Source organism: Hydra vulgaris, chromosome 15 (assembly GCF_038396675.1).
Source record: "Hydra vulgaris chromosome 15, alternate assembly HydraT2T_AEP".
Classification (NCBI taxonomy): Eukaryota; Metazoa; Cnidaria; class Hydrozoa; order Anthoathecata; family Hydridae; genus Hydra; species Hydra vulgaris.
In genome coordinates, this window is record NC_088934.1 from 21450001 (window position 1) to 21465434 (window position 15434).

General features: G+C 30.6%; 1 protein-coding gene across 3 annotated transcripts in view; it reads right to left on the minus strand.

Annotated features, from left to right (window-relative positions):
* The window catches only part of LOC136072086 (cilia- and flagella-associated protein 418-like), a 52842-nt gene extending 38318 nt beyond the window's left edge, over positions 1–14524 (minus strand). Inside the window, exons 1-2 of one of the 3 annotated variants that reach the window (XM_065820310.1) lie at positions 13989–14524; positions 995–1133 (exon numbers count right to left, since the gene is read on the minus strand). In XM_065820310.1, the coding sequence (XP_065676382.1) occupies positions 995–1133; positions 13989–14481 (632 nt within the window). In that variant the 5' untranslated portion in view covers positions 14482–14524. The remainder of the gene's footprint in view (positions 1–994; positions 1134–13988) is intronic. The other 2 variants (XM_065820308.1, XM_065820309.1) reach the window with 2 other exon arrangements.
* Between the last annotated feature and the right edge of the window lie 910 nt (positions 14525–15434).

A 15434-nucleotide genomic window follows, 5' to 3' on the forward strand; every position in this document is an offset into this window, starting at 1 on the left:
TATATATATATATATATATATATATATATATATATATATATATATATATATATATATATATATATATATATATATATATATATATATATATATATATATATATATATATATATATATATAATGGTAGTATATATACCATTGTGCTTTCACTTGCCTAAAGACTAAAAAGTTAAATGTACTCTTTATAACTATTTTTGATGCAGTGTTATAATAAGTAAATATTATAAAACAATATTTTTCTAAACTATTATTTTTCACAAAATAAAACTCATAAATATAAACAAAGACATTGCAAGAGTTATATTGCGCAAGAGTTATATTGCTTCAAGGGTAAATACTTGTAATAATTAATAAAAAAACTTCGTACTTTCAATACAATATATTGAGGGAGTTTAGATACGCTCATTACTTAATATATTTTGACTTGATAACGCTAATAAGTATATTTATTCTTGATAAGGAGGGTATCTAAATTCTCTCAAAATATTATTCTGAAAAATTAATAATAGTTATTTTTTATAAGATGTAATTTAAAGTTTCTAACAATAAATGTTTTTTCTTTTCATTTTTTGATAAAACCATAACAACAAAACAAACAAATAAATAAAATATCAAAAGTAGCGTTATAAAATAAAATTTAACATGTACTATTTGTTAGCTAATATATTTTTTTTTTTTATTTATTTCTATTTTTAATTTTGTAATTAGTGTTGTTATTGTTTGTTATGAGAAATTGTCAAAATAAATATTCTTGTGCTTGCAAGATGATTAAGAAAAGTTTTTCAATGTGCATTTTCAATTCAAATATTCTTAATATTATTTATTTCAAAAAACTTTGTATTCTATTGTGATACAATCAGACTTTTAAGAGAATTACCATTCAAAATTTAGGAACTTCTTCAACCTTACCCACACTAAACTAATACAATTTAATTCAGCCAACAAGAACCATTTGTCATGTAGTTAAAAAAAATATTACTTTTTTATAAAATACCTTGGTACATTTAGAGTCAAAACATTGGTTTCTTTCTGAAGTGGAAGTTTTGTTCGATTTTTGTTTAATGTGTTTTCTTCCTTTGAGCAATACTTTTGCTCAACTTCATCAAGCAAACCATCAATCTCGTCCATTTGATCTATTATATAAAACAAATTGTTAGAAATATCATTTGTGCTTTGAAAAATAATATGCTTTATTATAAGGATAAAACTGTTTTACAACTTTTCCAATACTTAAACTCTATTTACTAAATTATTATTAGTATTTTTTCAAAAATTCTTTGATTATCAATATATAATCAACTATTTTGATAAGTTTTGATGAAAGTGATTAATTCATTCATGAAAGTAATTAATCGCTTTTTACATGTGGATGCTGTAAAAATTTTGTTATCGGTTTTGTAGTAGTGGATTTTTTTTTTGAATTTATTTATGGGCACGCTGTTAGTGTCCATCTTTGTATGGGCCTTTGTGTCCTTTAGAACATATATTTGACGTTTCTAATAAATATCTATCTATCTAAAGTGATGATTTACATCATTCATTATTAAAATATTTTTTCAAGATTAAATTTAAAAAATAATTTAAAAACTGCTTCGAAGTTTTTAAATGGTTTAAAATTAAGTCTAGTTCTAAATCTGGTTCTAGTTCAGTCTAATTTATGATGTAATATAAGTGTAATCACCATAAGACACTTTAATTACTATTAAGTATAGTATAAAAAAAATTTAATTAAGTGACTCTAAAAACACCTGACACAAAGTGGTCTATTTTAATTTAACCTTCAACTTTTTAACTTTTAAATATATTTTTAGTTTATTCAAAAGTCATAAAAACATATAACTGTATAATATATTTATACAGTTATGTGTTTTTATGACTTTCAAATAAACTAAAATTATATTTAAAAGTTAAAAAGTTGAAGTTTAAATTAAAATAGACCACTTTGTGCCAGATGTTTATAGAGTTAATAAATTATTATTATTATTTTTTTTGACATGTACCCAAATAAAACAAAATCTATTAAAGTAATTATTATGTCTATACCAATGCTTTGATGAAGAACTTTTAAATCATATGCGTATATGGAATAACCGTTGAGATAAGACAAGCAGTATGTATACTTTATTCCGTCACCTCTAATTGCTCACTTACGTTACTAAGAACGCGCAGCATTCTAAACATTCTCAAGTTGCCTAATATTTTATTTTCACGCAACGTGCGCAATAACAAAATTTAAAGACAAAATACTCATAAAATTTAAAACAATTTTTTTTTTTTTTTAATTTTATTTAGGTGCCCCAAGAAGTTCAGATAGTCTTATCACAGAGCACCGCGGATGAGCATTTAATTGGAAGTTCACGCCTCCTTCCGAACCGGTGTCGCAAAACATGCCCAGAAGTGGAGGTTGAATCAAGAATCCTTTGTTTCTGAGGCAAGTGCGCTACCACTGCGCCACGGCTGCTCTAAATAATTTCATCGTAACCGTAAATGCGGTTAATTATCTAACAATTTACAATTTTTAATATATAAATATATGTTTTTATTTTCTTATATTTTATTTTTTAGGTGCCCCAATAAGACCTAATGGTCTTTGTCAGAGAGCACTGCTATGAGAAAAAGAGAATTTAGCAAGGAAGTTCACGCTTCCTTTTATGACAAGAGAACGCTTTGAACCCCTCATCTCTTGCTTCTAAAGTAAATGGCTGTCCACAAAATACGTACGCTCATAAGGGGAAGGAAGGTCTTTAAATAGCGTGTAAAAGATTTAGGGAGAGGGTTAATATAAAAGTACGTACGCACTAATTAAAATAACCTTCCTTGGTAGTGTTTTTTCTAAATTATTAAAATTAGCAAGTACTTGTTAATAAATAAATGTTTTTGAATGAATAACTACTTTATTGTTATTATTTTTAATTTTTTTTAAACAAAACCATACCGTTTCATAATTCGCCAGCTAACCAAAAGAAAACTTTATTTTCTGTAAAGACTCTAGTTAACCAACATAAAAAGATGAATGCAAAGGAAGAGTATAGTGTCCCTCTATGCACACACAAGTCTCCCCTTGTACACTGGCCCTAAGTAAGGCTGACGTGTATTTCAGGTAGACCCTTTTTTGGGTTCGCGAAGACAAGTTATAGGCTTCATTTTCAATATTTTGCGTAAGACTCGTTTTTTACCAACTTACTGAAAAGGGGTGCCAGAAAAAAGGGTCCGCTCTAAAGATGAAGATTGTAGAGCAAGGTAAAGATTGACGGACGACTTAAAGAATTGCAAACTATATGAATCAGTAAAGTAAGATGAAGGAAGGAAATTCCAAAGAGCTGATGTTTGAGGAAAAAAACGAATAAGCGTTTTTGGAGCACTTAAGAACAGTCACAGAAAAAGGATGAGACTTAATTGAATGACGAATAACACGAGAATGAATTTTAGTAGGTGGCACAAGAGACGCTAGCTCTTTAGAGCAGTGGCCATTATAGTATTTGTAGAAAAGAGAAAGAGAAGCAACATTACGACAATGTGATAATGGTTGGAGGCTGGCTGCAAGAGCAGGTCCAACTATGTTTAAAATTGCGTTTTTGCGCCCTGTCTTAAAGCGAAAGGACATCATTAAAAGATCCGCCCCAAATATGGCAACAGTATTCCATACAAGGCCGGATTTGAGATTTATAGAGATAGAGAATAGAATCCGAAGTATGAAAGTGTCGAGCTTGATAAAGAGATGCAACCTTAGCAGATGCTAATTTTGCAACTGATTTGATATATGGTTTCTAAGAAAGATCGGAAGTAAGAGTTAATCCTAGAAGATAAAGAGTGGATGACTCATCGAGTACATCACCGTTCATTAATATAGGAAGATCTAACTTATTGCGATAACGATTGGCTTAAAAAAGTTGAGTTTTATCTTATTGAAGTTCACCAACCACTGTGAGCCCCATGCTGTATCAGAAGTGAGATCCTTTTCAAGACCAAATGCCCCCTCCAAGAAATCAGAGTGTGTTGGTTTCTTATCACGACAAGAATAAATGGTAGTATCATCAGCAAACAATGCCACCTTAGATGTGAGAATATCTGGAAGATTGTTAATGTAAATTAAAAAGAGTATAGGGCCAAGGATAGAACCTTGAGGAACCCCTGAAAATACAGAATAAGAAGAAAAGTGCTGTCCATTGAGGACAACTTTTATACTACAATTCGAAAGGAAGGATTCAATAATTTTAAACATGTTGCCGAATACACCATAAGAAGAAAGCTTATGGAGAAGACCAGCATGCCAATCTTTATCGAAAGCTATTGAAATGTCAAGAGTAATGGCCATAACCTCTCCACCTTTATCTAATGCACGATAAAACCTATCGGTTATTACTGTTAGAAAATCAGCTGTAGAACGAGAAGATCGAAATCCACATTGATGGTCAGAAAGTAAGTTATTAGATTCAAGATGAGAAATTAGGTGCTTGTTAATTAAAGGTTCAAAAACCTTGCTTATGATAGGAAGAAGACTAATGGGACGGTTGTTAGACGAGTCAGATCGCTCTCCAGAGTTTTTGAAAATAGGGATAACAGATGCCGTTTTCCAATAGGCTGGAAAACAAGACACTAAAAAGCACTTGTTGAATAGTTTTGAGAGTATAGATGACAGCTCTGGAGAACACTTCTGCAAGACTATAACAGATATGTTGTCCGGGCCACAAGCTGTAGAAAAGTCTAAGCAGGAAATCACTTTAGATACAGAAGCTGGAGTGATACGAATGTCAAGCAATGGATCAACCTGTTTGTTGGCAATATTAGGTAGAACACAACCAGTGGAATCAAGAGGTGATATTAATAAAAAGTTTTTAACAAACAATTCAGCTTTGTCTTTATGTGAGGTAACAAAGTCTGAACCATACAAGAGAGGTGGAATTTAAGATTTGCCCTTATTATTAACACTATTAAAGATTCTCCAGAAGTCACAAGAGCCTACTTTTTGAGATAAGATACGAGATTTCATGACCTGAGAATAACGGGCTTTGGCGTTAGACAAAACCTTTTTACAATGGTCTTCAGTAATGTTTCTAGCAATAATAAACAGACGTCTGTTTTCTGGAAAACTGTTTTGCTAATAGATAAGGAAGTAACGGTTTTGATTGGCAATCGCAGCAGCACAATGTGAGGTAAATCATGGAGGAGAGTGAGGCTTGACCTGGAATCGTTGAGAGGGAACAAAAAATTCCATGCCAGCCTGAATCCACGAAGTTATGTAAGAAGCACATTTGTCGACTGGAAGACGAAAGAAATCTACCCGAGGGCTATCACAAAGAAAATCACAGATAGAGTCCCAGTCAGCTTTAAGGTAGTTGTAAGAGGTACGATGAAAGGGGGATTGAGATAATTAAAAAAAATGAGATAATAATTTTAGAGTGATCAAACTGTGATCAGATGCACCTAAGTGTAAATGTGGAGAAACTAAGCACTGACTAGGATCATTCGGGTTGTCTGGAAAGCGAGTTGGAAAATTGACTATTTAAGTTAGGGATTGAGAAAGGCAAAAGTTGTGGGCTTTGATATCTGCAAAATTAGTGACACTAGAGCCAAGTCATTCAGTGTGATGAGCATTAAAGTCACCAACAACAAAAATATTAGCTGATGGATAAAGAGGGAGGGCTCGGTCAATATAATCAAAAATAACATCAAAAAGAGTGCAGTCTTGAGATGAAGGAGAGAGATATAGAACAAAGAGAAAGCACATAAAAGAATAGTCTGTGAATTCAAACTTAGTTGCTTGACAAATGGGTGAATTCTTATGAATGTAAATGCCATTGTCAAGCTTGTGACTATTGGAGCCTTTACAAATTAAAGTAAAATAACCATCAACACTAAGATTGCAAGATGAAACAGCTGAACTCAAATTAGTCTCACAAAGGGGAGCAAGTAGGTCTATTAAAATTTGCAAGAGATAAGACTCAACAGAAGAAAAGTTTCTTTGAAGACCACGAATATTAGTGAATGATAGGTTTAGAGAACTTAGTGATGATGATGGTTTTTTTGTGTTTTATAGTTTTTAGTACTTTATTCTTTTTTAAACGAGTTGAAAAACTTGACTCAAAGCATAGACAGTACTCAGAACACTGTTTAATAGCCTAAGAAATTGCCACATTACTATTAATAAATCATAAGTCGTACCAAAGGACTCCAAATGTGGCCTCGGCAATGCACACCAAAAGTAAAAACAGGGACACCATCCATGCGCAACATGGCACTGTTAATACTTTGATTTTTTTCAACTGTTGATGGAATCAGTCACTCTGAGAGCTTCTACAGAGTTCAGGAAACCTCACTACCAGCCGGCCTCAGAACCATAAAACTGAGTTTTAGAGCTTTACTCTCATTAGGAGGTAATATAATGAGTTGAATAGTCATAAAAACGGAGACACAAGCAAAACCCATGCATTGAGTCAAAAAGATCCAGCATTCAACATCCTAAACTGGAAACATTGTCTTAAAAATACATATGCGCCAGCCTAATAGATGAAGAAGGGATGCGAGGCTGGTCAACAGATAGACTCTGTTTACCCCTTAATAATAAGTTCTAATGCATAATAAGTTATAATACATAAAATATTTTCTGCAATATAAAATTTTTACCGACGCCTTATCTTTAGTAGGCTATCATTTGCATAATTTATCTGGCCCTGGGTAAAGTTGACGTGTGTTTAAGGCAATCCCTTCATTTAACTAATATGTGTTGTCGTGGCAAAACAAGGTCAAGCTGTAAAAAAAAGTTGAAAATTTCCACTTTTAACGGAGTTTTTATTTAATAATAATATTTAATACAAGTTGATCAACATTCTGATTTTGGATTTTTATTAGCTTGAATATTTTCTGTAATTACTGGTACATTCTATATTTTAACTTAATACTTAAATAAATCGAACAATTTTTAAAATGTTACTGTTAACATTGATAATATTGGGGTTAACGTACCAGAAACAGTTTCAAAATCTTCGTGCTCCATAAAAATTACTAAGTAGTCTCATATTTATCAAATAACAAATAAATTAATCTCAATACCATTGGTACCTCAACCTCAATGATCCTTTTTGTAATAAATTGATGGCTTTACTTTTAATTTACCAATTTGTTTTAAAGAGAGTGAAAATTTGTTTAATTTAGGTGATTTTAGATTATGTTCATCTTTTATATTTTTTATTTTATTAAATTTATATATATTTTACCAATACATGATAACTTATCAAAATTATTTTATTGCTTTTAGTAAAGTTGTAAGTTGTGTCCGAGTAAAAGTAAGTTAAGAGACAAAAAAAAAAAAATTTTTAAGTAAAAACCAATGTTTGTTTTATAAATTTTTATATTTTTTACCAGTAGTAAAACCATTTTTTTATTTTACCAATATTTTGCAAGTAAACGTTGGTATTAAAAAGAATAAACGCTAATAATTATAAAAGTGTTTTTTGTGTGCGATAGAGTTTGTTATGGGGGGCATCTTGTCACTCCCTACACTATTATTTGTAAATCATTTCCTAAGTAAAAAATAGATGTTACAGATATATGGTTAAATTTTGCTTTACAACATTATTACTATAAATGAAATTAATATTTTCCTTGCATTTTAGTTCTAAAAAACTAATGGAAGCATTATTAAGATATCATAATACCACAATTCTAAAATATGCAATGAAATATGCTTTAATTTCAGACTAAACACTGCCCACTCACCTACGCAGGTTAAAGACTGAGATCCGCCAATGCATTAAGTATTATTATATAATGTATAAAAAAATGAAAAGAGCTTTAGCAATCGTGCTATTTTATAGGAAAAAAAAGGTATAATTTCAAAATTAAATCAGCTTAACTTTAAGAAATATATTTTCAAAGTATAATTAACTCATGCTATGCTTTCATTATTATGTTTTTCATTATTATTACACAACTTCATAAGTTGGCTGTATTTGAATTTTTGATAGTTAATAAAAATTTGTGAACTTAGCTTGAAAAAAGCTAAAGTTTTAGTCACTTTAATGAAATTAAGTGAAGACAACTTTGTTTAACAAACTCGAAAACAATATAAACTCATTTAAAATAAAAATTATGTAATATTGTGCAGAAGATGTAAAAACTGATCTTTTGTTTGTTATGTGTTGTTGGTCAAAAAGGATGATATAAATTTTTGGGAAAGATTTTCGAATATACTACAAAATTAGTGATAGGTGAGCCCTTAAGTATCATGCCACTGAGAATCCGAAATTGTGCACAAAAATTTTTTTTCAACATCTTTACTTTCAAAAAGGCTGCAAGCAATCACTATTAGAGTTGGAAGTTACTGGAAGAGAAAAGATGTTTATAGAGCAAAATAGCAATTAACAGACGACTTAAAAGATTGCAAATTATGTGAATCAGGAAAACAAGATGAAGGGAGCGAATTCCAAAAAACTGATGTTCGAGGAAAAAAACTAGAGGAACAAGAATTATTGGAGCCCTTAAAAACAGTCACAGTAAAAAGGATGAGACTTAATTGAATGACGAGTAACACGAGAATCAACTTAAGTAGATTGCACAAGAGATGCAAACCTTTTAGAACAGTGCCCGTGATAGTAATTGTAAAAAAGAAAAAGAGAAGCAACATTACGACGATATGATAACGGTTGCAGGTGGGCTGCAAGTACAGGTCCAACTATGTTTACAACGCGTTTTTGCACTTTTTATAAAAGAGAAAAAAGTTTGAAGATTCGCCCCAGATATGGCAACGGTTTTCCATACAAGGACGGTATTATAGAGGCAAAAAATAAAATCCTGAGTAAGAAAGTTGCAAGCAAAATTATGAGACTAGAACCTTAGCAGATGCTAATTTAAAATTATGAGACTAGAACCATAGCAGATGCAATGGATTTGATATATGGTTTACAAAAAAGATTGGAAGTAAGATTTAATCCTTAAAAATGAAGGGTGGATGACTCATCGAGTACATTACTGTTCATAAATATAGAAAGATCTAGGTTATTGCAATAACGATTAGCTGAAATTTTTTTTTATCTGAGTTAAAGTTCACCAGCCACTAAGAGCACCATGCTAAAGTAAAAGTGAGTAAAAGTAAATTAAAAAGAGTATTGGGCTGAAGCAAAAGTGAGTAAAACTAAATTAAAAAGAGTATAGGGCCAAGGATAGAACTTTGAGGAACCCCTGAATTAACAAGATATGAAGAAGAGTGCTGTCCATCGAGGACAATTTTTATACTACGATTGAAAAGGAAGAATTCAATAATCTTAAAGGTGTTACCTGATACACCGTAAGAAGAAGCTTATAGAGAAGACCACCATGCTAAACTTTATCAAAAGCTTTAGAAACGTCAAGAGCAATAGCATTAACCTTACCACCTCTATCTAATGCACGATAAAACCTATCGGTTATTGCCGTTAACAAATCAGCAGCAGAAGGGGAAAAACGGAACCCATACTGATGATCAGAAAGTAATTTATGAGATTCAAGATGAGAAATTAAGTGTTTGTTGATTAAAAGCTCAAAAACCTTGCTTATGATAGTGAGAAGACTAATGGGACGGTAGTTAAACGAGTCAGATCGCTCTCCAGAGTTTTTGAAAATAGAGATAACAGATGCTGCTTTCCAGCAGGCTGGAAAACAAGACTCTGTTAAGCATTTGTTAAATAGTTTTGAAAGTATAGACAACAGTTCCAGAGAAAAGTTATGGAAGACTATGACAGGTATGTTGTCCAGACCACACGCTGTAAAAGAGTCTAAGCAGGAAATCACTTTAGATACAGAAGTTGGAGTGATACAAACATCAAGCAATGGATAAACTTATTTGTTTGCTATATTAGATAGAATACGAATAATGGATCAAAATATGATATTGATGGAAAGTTTTTAGCAAACAATTTAGCTTCATCTTTAGGTGACAAAATTTGAACCATATAAGTGAGGTGGAGTAATAGATTATTATAAATATTCTTAAAAATTCTCTAGAAGTCACGAGAGCCTAATTTTTGAGATGAAATAGGAGACTTTGTGACCTGAGAATACGGGCTTTGGCGTAAGACAAAACCTTTTTACAATTGTTTCTAGCAATAGTAAACAGACGTGTGTTTTCTGGAGAATCGTTTTGCTGATATATATGAAAATAATGGTTACAATTAGAATTTGATGCAGCACAATAAGAAGAAAACCATGGAGAAGAGAGAGTTTTTGATTGTTTAAGAGGCAATATAAGATTGCATGCCAGCGTGAATTTAAGAAGTTACGTAAGAAGCACATGAATTTGTCACATGAATTTGTCAGCATGAAGACAATAGATTTCTACCCAAGGGCCATCACGAAGTAAATCACGGAAAGAGACACAGTCAGCTTTAAGTTAGTTGTAAGCAATACAATGATTGGGGGATTCTGATGACGAAGAAGAATAAGATAATAGTTTTAGAGAGATCAAGCTGTGGATGTGGAGAAACTAAGCACTAACCAGGATCATAAACAAGACAAAATTTGAGTAGAGAAGGTAAATGATTCGAGTTGTATGGAAAGCTATTTAGAAAGTAGGCTATTTGTGTTAGAGATTGAGAAAGGCAAAAGTTGTTGGCCTTAACGCCTGCATAGTCACTGACACTAGAACCAAGCCATCCAGTATGATAAGCATTAAAATAACTAACAACAACGATATTGGCTGATGGATAAAGAGGACTTGGTCAATTTGATCAGAAATAACATCAAACAGAGTGCAGTCTTGAGATGAAAGAGAGAGATATAAAACAAAGAGAAAGGTGAAAAAGTGAAGTAGTGCTAAACGAAAGCACATAAAAGAATAGTCGGTGGATTCAAACCTAGTTTCCCGACAAACGGGTGAATTCTTAAGAATGTAAATGCCCAGGTCAAGCATGTGACTTTTGGAATCTTTACAAATTAAAGGAAGATAACCATCAACACTAAGATCACAAGATGAGACGGATAATCTTAAATTAGTCTCACGAAGAGCAAGTAGTTCTTGTGAGCTTTGTAAGAGATATAACTCAACAGAAGAAAAAACACTTTGAAGAGCACGAATAATAGTGAATGATAGGCTTAGAGAACTTGGTGATGCTGATGGTATTTGTGTTTCATAGTTTTTGGTACTTTAGTAATTTTTAAATTTGTTAAAGAGCTTCATTCAAACCACAGATAGTGCTCAGTACACTATTAAATTATTCAAGCAATTGCCTCATTACTGTTAATAAACTCTACGCTGTAACAAAGGGCTTTAAACGTGGCCTCGACTACGCACACTAAAAATACAAAAAGGAAAACCATCCATGCGCAACATGGCACTGTTACGTTTCTAATAACGTACAGCTGTTGATGGAATCTCTCTGGGAGCTATTAAAGAGTTTGGGAAACCTGACTACCAGCCGGCCTCAGAACCAATAAACTGAGTTTTAGAGCTGCACCGTCATTATGAGATAATAGAAGGAATTATCTTGTCATAAAAACAGAGACACAAGAAAGCCCATGCTTTTAGTCAAGAAGATCCAGCATTCAACATCCTAAACTGGAAACAATGTATTATAAATACATCTAGGCCAGCCTAATAAATAAAGAAGGGCTGCGAGGCTGATCAACAGATGGAACCTGTTTACCCTTTAAGCCTTTGACTTGGAGGCCTTCGATAAGAAAGTAGCCGGATGCATTTAGCTTTTGTTTAAGATTAGTGTTTTTTTTGAGACAACATCTCTAGCTTTTACTCAACCAAGAGCCCCTCTTAGTAAGTAGATAAACTTGACTATGCAAGACGAAATAGAAAAAACATGCCATCGAGTACAAAACATTCGTAGACGTCTGAATAACGTCGTACGGACTGTGCCGATAAGATGTTGTATAGACGCCTTCAGGATGTAAAATGACGCAAAAGTAAAGTTTAAAAAAAGTAGTGACAAAAAAAAAGTGTAAATTAAAAATTAAAAGTAAAGTAAAAATTAAAAAAAAACAATGAACATAAAATTACATGAAGTTGTCTAATGAGAAAAATTCATGTTTTCTCATTGAGGAAAAACTTTCGCATAAAGAAGCAGTCGATGCGTAAAATGACGTATAAAACAGGAGAAAACAGCATTTAAATGGAGTATTTAATGAAACAGCATCGACAAAATTTATATTAGTAACTATAGTCCTCAGGCCCGGCGCCAGAATATTTGGCACCCTTGGCGAATCTGACACACTGCGCCGCCCCCTCCCCCCTCCACAACTTATTTTCACAAAGGAATGCTTAAGCTATGTTATTACAATTTGTATTTACATTCGGAAGAATATATACATGCATAATCTTAAATAAACGTATATTCGTGTAACTTTATAATATATTAATAAATAATTCCAAAACTTCACTTTTCGCGCTTTTGTTTCAGCAAATGTTGAAACAAGTTCCTTCAGTTCAATGTTTCTAGCAATATCGTGTTCACTTGACAGAGTAGCTAATCCAGCAAGCCTTTCTTGCTGCATAGACGTTCTCAAAAATATTTTTAGCAGTTTGAGTTTTGAGAAGTTTCGCTCACGGAAACTGGAAGTGTCAAAAGGATTCTTAAAGCTATTACAGTGTTGGGGTCACAATCTTTTAGATTATTTTTAATTATAAAATTTAGTAAATCTAGTGGCAATGTACACATTGCAAACGTGCTCAAATTTTTTATAAACGAGTAATGAAAAGTTTGCATTGTATTAATTACTACAAAGTTTCATTCTGCATAAAAAGTATAAAAAGAAAAAAGAAATCGCAATAAAACAAAAGTATCAAAATTGATTCTTTTGTTTTATTTGACGCGATTTTGACTTTAGTTTTATTTGACACGATTTAAAAGAATACTTTTTCAAATCTCTTAAATTTAATTCAAAAGTGATTTGAAAAATATTTTGGCAATGTTTTCAATGTATTTATTTTTTATGCAGCAAGTTTTAGTGCCGCCCCAGGCGGCCGCCTAGTTCGCCTAGTGGTTAAACCGGCCCTGATGATCCTGAATCAACATCGTCTTCTACAGAAATATTTTTAAATTTTACTCTTCAACTATTAATTAATAAATAATAATTAATTAATTTATTAATTAAGTAATTACAATTAAGTAATTGTATAATATTTTTTACTGTATAATATTTTTTTTAATAATAATAATTGAGGATATGGTTTAACGAAATAAAAAATGAATAATTTAGTTATTGATTACTTTGAACGCACATGACAAAAATTCTTTTTAAACATGTAGGCATTCAAAAAAATGGATTTAATGATTTATGAGTAAAAATTGATAAATAAAAGAAAAGAACAAAAATTTTATCATGTTCACGACGATGTTGACACAAAGTAACCAGGTCTGACAAATAATACCTTTGTTTTTTTGTCTGTCAGGTTGTGCAGCCAATTTTAAAATAAAATGCATTTTTCGAACCACAAGTATCATCAAAAATTTTTTAAATAAAAATATACTAACTTTTATCGTCTTAAGTCAAGAAATATTTTTGCCACAGCAACGTACTTTTATTGTTGAGACACTAATTAAATTTTATTTAACTTATTTAATGCTTAATATTTATTTATAGCATTTAACTAAAATTTTTGTTCCATCAAAAGAGCATCTTAACAATTAATTAATTTACAATTAATTTTCAACTAGTGAAGGTGGCCATTTAAAAAAAAAAAAAAAAATGGTTAAATGCTCAGTTAGTCCTTGCATATTATTTCGTCGTTTGATAACAATATATTACTGAAAAATAATATTAGCTGAAGACTTTTTGACCTTTTTTATATGAAAAAATTTTTTATTTTTTTTTATTTTTTTTTTTACTTGAAGTAGCTTCTTCAAAACAAATACAGCGCTTAATTATAAAAGTATTTATTTATAAAATATTAAAAGAATAAATTTAAAAAATACTTAAAAATAAAAATAACAGTATTTTGTGTTGAAGGTGCTATGTACTACATTATTTTTTTTTCCTGATGATTTAAAAAGCCTTTAAACTCTTACCTTCTACATGTAACTCTTCCACGTCGTTACCAACTCTATCTTGAAATTCTTCAGTTTCGTTTGCAAACCGTTCGTATATTAAAACGCCAGTAATTGAACTTAGATACTTTTCAATATTGCAAAAATTTTTATTAAATATCTTTAGCACTTTAACTGTTTTTTTTGACTCAAATTTTTTTTTATCATCTTTATGCTTTAATTCCGTTTCAATATGTTTGTTTAATTCTGACAATTTTCCCACAAAAATTTCTACTTGAGAGTTTAAACTCTCTTTTATGTTGTCTATGTCTTTTTGCATGGCAATAATTTTCTTTTTAATGTTAACTTTTTCATTTTCAATAGAATCAAGTCGATCTGTAATAGTTTTCATATTTGAGATTGTCATGGCTAAAAAGTTTTTTTCTTGGATATTTAAAAGTCTTTCGGCTTCTTTTAAAATAATTACTTTCTGTTCATCTAGCATTTTTTGAACTATTTGTTCAAAATTTTTCATGGTTTCAAATAAAATTATAATGTTTTCTGAAATAACTCACTTTTGCAAAAAATTTTCAATTTAAAATAATTCTTAAAATGATTTTTAACTATCGATTGCGGCTTTTTTGTATCCGAAGATATAACGGCTTTTTTGTATCGGAAGATATTTTTACATTATTAAACATTATTTACATTTTTTATTAATTATTTATCAAACATTCAACTTCGTTTATCTTTTCATGTAATAAAACAAAAATAAGTGTTTCAATTAAAGTTTCATAGCATTAATGATTTCTGTGTTTAAACAAAGTTTTTACTCAATGACATCTTTTATCAAAGACATCTCGTCGCGTTGGTTTGACAAGGTTCTAACTTTTTTTATATTAGGAGAATAGCAAATAAATATTTTTTTCTTTTTTTTTCAATGTCTAAATAAAAATGTTTATATGATTTTTTTTTATTTATTTATGTATTTTTATGGATCAACCAAAAAAAGAATACGTAAACAAATAAAAAAACAATAGTATAAATAATTTTAAGTAAACATTAAAAAAATATTGAAAGATTTTTTTTTTAATTCTCCTAACATAAAAAATTTCAGTTAGAACCTTGTCAAAACCAACGCGACGATCTATTATACGAACTAAAAAATGCACGATTTAAAAAAAGTTTTTAGACGTTTTAAATATGTTGAGAAGACACTTTTACAGGTGTTTAAGTCTAATTAAGGTAAAGTTATTGCTATAAAATCGCATATGCTTATACAATGCTTCCCTGTAAAACAGTTCAAACATTACAACATTATCACATTTTCGATACTGCTTTAACAAATGCGCAAAAACGTTTTTTGCACATGAAAATTTCAAAAAAATTTTTTAGATATGAGTATGTCAAACTGTCAAAGGTTATAAAATAAGTATGTCATGCTGTCAAAATTAGTTTTTGCGGTCAATGTGTACTGGTAGGTTACAC